At 38.9% G+C, this 7,679-nt stretch overlaps 1 protein-coding gene across 1 annotated transcript in view; it reads right to left on the reverse strand.

Annotated features, from left to right (window-relative positions):
• Positions 1-184: 184 nt before the first annotated feature.
• The window catches only part of LOC102205806 (deoxynucleoside triphosphate triphosphohydrolase SAMHD1-like), a 17,496-nt gene continuing 10,001 nt past the window's right edge, over positions 185-7,679 (reverse strand). The window contains exons 8-18 of the mRNA XM_013908078.1: positions 7,450-7,599; positions 7,271-7,371; positions 6,994-7,108; positions 6,812-6,903; positions 6,594-6,715; positions 6,034-6,188; positions 4,487-4,513; positions 4,335-4,409; positions 4,100-4,204; positions 3,838-3,987; positions 185-382 (exon numbers count right to left, since the gene is read on the reverse strand). Of these exons, the coding sequence (XP_013763532.1) occupies positions 185-382; positions 3,838-3,987; positions 4,100-4,204; positions 4,335-4,409; positions 4,487-4,513; positions 6,034-6,188; positions 6,594-6,715; positions 6,812-6,903; positions 6,994-7,108; positions 7,271-7,371; positions 7,450-7,599 (1,290 nt within the window). The remainder of the gene's footprint in view (positions 383-3,837; positions 3,988-4,099; positions 4,205-4,334; positions 4,410-4,486; positions 4,514-6,033; positions 6,189-6,593; positions 6,716-6,811; positions 6,904-6,993; positions 7,109-7,270; positions 7,372-7,449; positions 7,600-7,679) is intronic.

A 7,679-nucleotide genomic window follows, 5' to 3' on the forward strand; every position in this document is an offset into this window, starting at 1 on the left:
CGCGCAGGACCTGACGACCCTCGAGCTGAACATGATAACAACCCCAAACACACCTCCACAAAGACCAGTGCCTTGCTAAATAAACTGAAGGTAAAGGTACTTGAGAATCGTCTTGCTGTTGCTCATGATTTACCCTGCACCAGTCCATCAAACTTCTGCTAGACATAAGACTTCGAGACGATAGTCATCGAAGACCTTTAGCACTTGTGCGAGGTATCCCGTTCGGTAGAGTGAGCTGACATTCCATGTCCCGATGCGAGTTAATATCCTTGCGTTGAGGAATGGTCGATCCATCGAGGGACGGACGGTCACAAGGCTTTGATCCGTCCCCGCGATTGACCTTCCTCTTCGCTAATGGCTTGTTGGTTTTCACTTGTCGTTTCTGTAGCACAACAGGTTTTTACAAGAAGGTGTTGCTAGCCCCGACCTAACCCTCCTTTATCCGGGCTTGGGACCGGCACTGGGAAGCGAGCTATCCAGAGGCGGAGTACCTATGTCCTACGGCATACCAGAGATGTTCATTAGCCTCCTGAGAAACATCTACCACGAGTCAAGCTGTTGTGTCCGTACAGATAGTGGGATTTCGGACTTGTTTGAGATCAAGACGGGAGTCCAACAAGGCTGCGTTATTTCGCCATTCCTTTTTTGTGCTAGCTGTGGATTTCATCATGTGACATGCCCTGCGAGATGGCGAGCACGGAGTTCAAGGAAATGACAGATGACGAATTGCAGATCTTGATTTCACAGATGACATTGCGCTGCTTGGATCTACTCAACGCTCCAATTGCGATTTGACCGCCATACTGGAAAATGAAGCGTCAAAGTTTGGACTGCGGATTAGCGCTGCGAAAAGCAAAGTCATACGGATCAGTTATGCCAGAGCGAATACTCCGGTACTCGTCGGCCACTGCCCGCTTGATGAAGTCAATCAGTTCATGTATCTGGGCAGTGTGATAACACGGTGGCTCAGACAAGGACATCGTCTGTTGGCTCGGAAAGGCAGCATCGGCCATGCACAACTTGAGTTTGGAGATTGACCACCATCTCGATATCATCTAAAGTCCGTTTGTTCAATACGATAGTTGTACCGATGGCTATCTATGCGAGTGAAACATGGAAGTCAACGGCAACAATCATCCGACGACTGAATGTTTTCCAACAGCGCGGCCTCCAATGGATCCTCAAGATTTCGTATCGAGATCATGTTACCAACAAGGAGGTACTTCAGCGCACTGCCTCACGACCGCTAGCGGACATGGTATTGGAGCGATGATTCCGTTTTGCCGGTCACGTTCTTTGCCAACACCCGGAACGATTACCAAGACAGCCATGTCGTGGAGACCCGCCAAGGGTTCACAGAGCCATGGACAACCAAAACAGACATGGAGACGGTCATTCATTGAGGACCTGAAAGGGGTCGATCTTTCATGGGACGAGGCTGAAGGTGTGGCTGCAAACCAAGCTTGTTGGCGATCCCTTGCCGCCCAATGCGCCATGCGGCGCAGGAGGAACTAAGTCTAAGTCTAAGCTAAAGGTACTTGACTAGCCAAGCATGTCTCTAGACTTAAACCCTATTGAGCGTCTGTGGGGCATCCTCAAATGGAAGGTGGAGGAGTGCAAGGTCTCTAACAACCACCAACTCCATGATGTCATCATGGAGGAGTGAAAGAGGATTCCATTGGCACCCTGTGAAGCTCTAGTGAACTCCATGCCCAACAGAGTTAAGGCAGTGTTGGAAAATAATGCTGCTCAGACAAAATATTGACATTTTGGGTACAGTTTGGACATTTTCACGTGTTCTCACTTTTGTTGCCAGCGGTTTAGACATTAATGGCTGTATGTTGAGTCATTTTGAGGGGAAAGCAAATAACACTGTTATACAAGCTGTACACTGACTACTTTGCATTGTATCAAAGTGTCATATCTTCAATAGTGTCCAATGAAAGGATATAACAACATATTTACAAAAATGTGAGGGGTGTACTCACTTTTGTGAGACACTGTATATAAAGGCCCCCACGGAAATAAAAATAATAAAAAGCACAGGGGGAAAAACAACAAAAATATAACATATGCCTAAGGTGTTTAATAAAATTCATGATGGAAACCATGTCCTGGCTAACAGTACATTTGTATGTATATTCAAGTTTTAAAAAAAATCACTCATAAAGGGTTGTATAGCTCAAGAGGGATTATAAAAGTTGTGCAATAAAAACAAAATTCATATTGCTGCTGTAGACTTCTCCAGAATTTTCTTTCTCCCACACACAAACTGAAATCAGCTGATTGTAGCACAAGTACACATGAAGAAAAAGCATGTTTGTCTGAGGTTTATTCCTTTATATCCACTTGTTGTTCAGATACTTGTGTTACTAAGGTTCCTCAGTTACCAGAATTAAAACTAATGTAATTACTGAATTTAGTACAGTAGCGTGATACTGCAATACTGAAAAATGTAATGGGTTACATGTAACTTTGTAACGTGTTAATTTGTTACTTTGTAATGCATTGTTTAGCTATATGATATAGTTTAAAAATTGAGAATGACAAAACTGAGAATTCTGAGACAGCTGAGGTTTCGCATTCTGGCTTCTGTTTACCTTTTTCAGGCAGCTGCCCCCCACGGATGGACAATGTGATAAATGTTGTGTTGAAAGAGCTGTAACTTCACTGTGACACAAAACACAAGCGAAAGAGAGCTTTATTTTGAATTTAACAGAAATTAGCAGTAAACAAATTGGAACAAGAAAACAGTTGAAAGACTAACTTTTGTAGATTTTAATTTAGCATTGACATGATAAATAAAAAATTTTCACACAATGAGTAATTAACAACAGTATCCAAGACTGCATGTATTGAAATCAGTATTAATCTATTTAGTTTGATTCTAGTGAAAATGTGCAATATGTAGTCGAAACAGTAAAACAGATGATTAATTTTAGTTTATCAAGAGCTTATTTCATGTTAATACATTTTGAAGGAAGTAGTTTGTATCAGTTTGTATCACTCACAAAAACCTGATTAAAAGTCATTCGATTTTTAATATTCTGATTACATTTCATATCTAGTCTCAATCATATAGTTAAGATTTAAGTAAATTTAACATTTAAACATTTAAAATACCCAAACTACATTTATTGATTCTAACCGTCCACATTAAAAATATAAAAAATCCCTACAGTCCCTACAGTCACAGAAAAACTTGATATCTGAATCTTTCACATGTTCAGATTGGCTGGTCATTTCCTGGAGTTGCTTGACTAGTAGCGCTGGTGTTGGTGTAATCGTCATCATCTCTCTTCTACAATCTGTATTCATAAATAAAGTTTATTAGTCCCAGAGTTATGAAGTGTAATCTGATCTCAGGGCTCTGACAAGATCGACAGTTTTTAACTGCAGCCTTCCTGCTTGCACTTGCATCATTTCGCTTATTATATAGTAATACCTGTTGTAACTACTGCAGTCTATTTGATTTGATAACAGCATGTTTTCAGTTATTTTGTAAGTGATTTATTGCCAGCAACTGATTTATTGAGAGCTGTTAATTACGGATTTTATTTTCTTCCAAGAAAGAGCACTATGCATATTATCATTAGAAGACAGCATTTCCCAGAATCCTTTGCAGTTGAGATGGCGCTCATGTTTAGCTAGAAAAAGAAAAGTTTGCCATTATATATTTTGCTCTGATGTTGGGCAGTTTTTTGTGTGGTACACCCTTTTTTTGAACTCTCATATAAAGACTATCTTGTCTATAACTGATGTCCTGCTCATTTTCTTTGCTAGGTGGATTTTCTACAACAATGCTAATCAACGCAATAAAATAGAATAAAGTAGTACCTCAAGGTTATTGTCCTTGCACCACCTTTTGAAGAATTCTTTGACTTTTTTTTCTTTCTCTTCTCTCTCTTCCCCTTGTAGGGTTTCATTGTTCTTCCAGTAAACCCGAAACATGTCATCAGAAAAACAATCTAGGAGAAGCTTGGACACCTGACATCAGAGACAGCAACATAAAATCACATAATACACAGCCAAAGTTGTCTTATGGAGATACCTAAAAAAAGAACACACAGCTCATGAAAATAAAGGATGTAGTTCTCACCTTTGATTTGGGGATTAGTTCTCCTTTATCTGGGTTATTCTTGCGATAGAAATATGCTTTTTCTAGAGGGTCCATATTTTTCATCCCATAGTCAAAAGGGATGTGCTAAAATGAAATGTTACAGCGAAACCTGTGTTTTATATTCACATGCAAATAATTGCCCAGTGCAGGTTGGACACATATTTTTAAAAAATTGAACATTTTAAGAAATGTTTGATGGATTAATAAAACTCACAATAACGTCAAAATCTTTTCCCTCCCTATAAGGAAACTGTTTACACAGTTCTTCTCTCAAATTTTCCTTGAATTCCTGAAGGATGGAGTTGAGAACGTGTGTTATTATTATTATTTTGTTGATCTTCTTTTATAAGCCGTTCTCTTTCTTACCTTCCAGTTTTCTGTTCCTTCTTTTTTCTTTAATTGAGAAGCAGTGGAAAGGGAGAGAGAAAAAAGGATTTATTCAGTGCAGAAAACACACAGAAAGGACAATTACATGAAACTACATTTTTAAAGAGAATCTATTTTGTACTCAATTTCTCTATTTCTATTTCAAACAGAATTTTTGTAATACACCAAATTTGAACTGTTCCAAAACTTTTTTTAAATATTGATTTACAGCTTCGTGTTTTAGTGCATACATGGAAAATAACTTTTGGAAAATAGTATTGTATGCCTTCCTTGTTCCCAGAGGGCCGTGTGATAAGGCAGTGTCAGAATAGCACACACCATATGCTATCATCAACCTCTAAGGCTGATCTCATGGTATTGGGTCTCGGACCCAGTGTTTATGTTTTGATAAAATAGTATTCTTTGATTTAATAATATTTTTGGTTCTGTTCACCTGTCTTCCCTGTGTCCATGTCTCATGTGTAGTCTGTCATGTCTCTCATGCATGTTTAGTTCTGCCTCTGTGTTTGTTTCAGCTGTTTCCCAGTCATGTCTCTTGTGCCCTCTGTTATATATGTTCAGTCAGCCCGTGTCTTAGTGTGTGTCTTTTGTTTCCTGTTTTACTTGACAGTCTCATGCGTGTTTAGTGTATTCAGTTTTGTTTCTTCCGCGCCATTGTGTCTGATTAGTCCCAGCTGTGTTACCCTCCTGTGTCTCTTTCCCTCATTATCCTTTGTGTATTTAAGCCCTCTGTTTCCCTCTGCCCATTGTCATGTCGCTGTGTGTTTCTTCCGTGCTCCTCGGTTCCCTCATCACTCCCTGTTCCAAGTTTTAGTTTCTAATTTCCGAATTTTGTATTTAGCTTGTGCTCTACGTATCCAGCAATAAAGCTGCCTCTTTTCATTCATTATGTTGCGTTAGGAGTCCTACATGGGTCCTCATGCTCCCTGCGACACAGCTTACCTTGACAACTGATTTTGTTTTTTGTTTTTTTTCCCTAGTAGCAGCTTGGTTATGATGAACTTATTAATTTTTTCCCTTCAACTCATGCTTTCCCAGTTTCAACTAAGGAAAATAATATTGTAGGTTTTGTTGATGAATCATCAAAGATTACAAGACTGCACGAAACAAGCCCAGACATGTCTGAGAGCAAGCAACACTGCTTCATCCTCTGATGATGATTTAGACTGTCTTACATGCACATGGCTTTTTTGGTGTAAGCAGCAATTTCTGTGCATTCTGGCCTTTTGTTGAAATGTAAATGATTCTGTAAACTTCACTCTCTTTGTATTCATGGATTTTCCAGTAAACCCTAAGTATCTCATCAGAAAACTAGGAGAAGCCTGACATCAGAAACAGCAACATAAATATGACACATTACACAGCCAAATTTGTCTCATGGAGATGCATTAAAAAAAAGAACACACAGCCCATGGAAATAAAGCCTGTAGTTATCACCTTTGACTTGAGGATTGGGATATATTTATAATGGTTATTCTTGTGATTGAAATATGCACTTTTAATACAGGCACATAAAAACTGCATACCCTGGCTTGACCCACACAGCGGTACAGGTCCCGTTTCATGACCCTCTGTAGAATCTTTGTTGCCTTCTTCAAGTTTTTTTCTTCCTCCCCTCCTTCCATGGAGGAAGATTCCTTCTTTTCCTCCTTGGGGTGGCACATTTTTTCAATCACATGATCTACAGAGTAAACAGATAAATTGGAAGATAAGTAAGTTCAAACACGAAACAGCTCACAAAGTCATCAGTAGGGTCTTACAAATTTTTGTTTTTACATAAATTTGTATCACAAAAAACCCCTAACTGGATGATTATAGCAACATTATTAAATATAATGAACATAGTAAAGATCCACTGCAGATAAGACTAGTTTAAATAAATATGCAGTCAAATTAATTCAATAGTGTCAGTCAAAAGGCACATAGTTCTGTTTGTGTTGTCCATAATCTTTAACAATTTGTATCTGTATTTGAAGATGGTTTATCTGAAATAAACTGAATGAGAAAAAGAAAAACTGTCACAGTTAAAAAAAAAAGTGCATGCAAAGACAATTTATAATTTATCCACACAGATTAAAGACGCTACCTGTCAGCTTTATGTATGCTTCCATGTCACCTTTAGCTTCAGAGAGAGAAAGCCACTCCCCTTTTGAACTTTTAATTTTGAAGTCTGGGTGGTCATCTACTAGTAAGAAGGCATCTCTGATCCTGGATATATAATTACCAAACATATGACTTCAGGGGCACAACTGCATATAAAGCTAAATTTTGGGTAGTATTAAAAATGGAACTGTAGGTACTCACATCATTTCTACAGCCATTTTTATCTTGTGCTTGCAGGCTCTTCTGTGGATAGAGAGCCTTGTGTGGAATATGTCATAAAGATTTTCTATTTCCTGTTAACAGCAAAGTTTAGTCATTGCCAGTCAGTTAAAATAATTTCTTTTAAAAAATTGATTAAAAAAAAAAAAAACAGAGGTCAATACTTTGTCTCTAGAGCAAACGTGTTTCCGTCCATCCTCCTCCACATCACACACCCTGGCAAGCATGATGAAGCGCTGATGGTCAAAGCTGTTCGGAATCCCCAGCTGTTGGCAGTCCCTGAGATGGGAGAGAGGAACCATTGAAACATTGCCCCCACAAAAAACCCCACCAAGTCTGCTTCAGATAGTAAATCTAACTATCTGTATACAGAAAACAGTACAAAGTACTTTTGCATATTGCATCAAAAACAGGATTTTTCTTTTGTGAAGTAAGCTTCACCTGGCAACGTAGTCAAACTTGTCAACATCAATCCCAGTTTCCTTGTTTGACACAATTTCATAGAGAAAGGATTTTTCCTCCTTTCGACCTTTGTACGACCACTGTGGAGACAAAGCCAGATGAGAAACATTAGACACTGAGTTCGGGAGCAAAGACAATACTTAATTCACCCAACTGACCTTCGGAGGTCCTCTGATCAGTTCCTCAATGAACTCCAGGTCAGTTTTATCGTCGCCTTCTATTTTCATTCCATACTCCCTCATCATGTCCTTCAGGCCGTCTGTGTTCTCCAGTAGGTGATTAAACATTTCAATAGAGGCATCCTCATGCTGCAAGAATACACAGGTGGGTGTTTTAGTGGGAGCAGATTAAAGTGAAAAAAACAAAACAAGCATGCAAATATTATATA

This window comes from Pundamilia nyererei, unplaced genomic scaffold, assembly GCF_000239375.1.
Source record: "Pundamilia nyererei isolate P.nyererei 1_Seehausen unplaced genomic scaffold, PunNye1.0 scaffold01076, whole genome shotgun sequence".
Taxonomy (NCBI): domain Eukaryota; kingdom Metazoa; phylum Chordata; class Actinopteri; order Cichliformes; family Cichlidae; genus Pundamilia; species Pundamilia nyererei.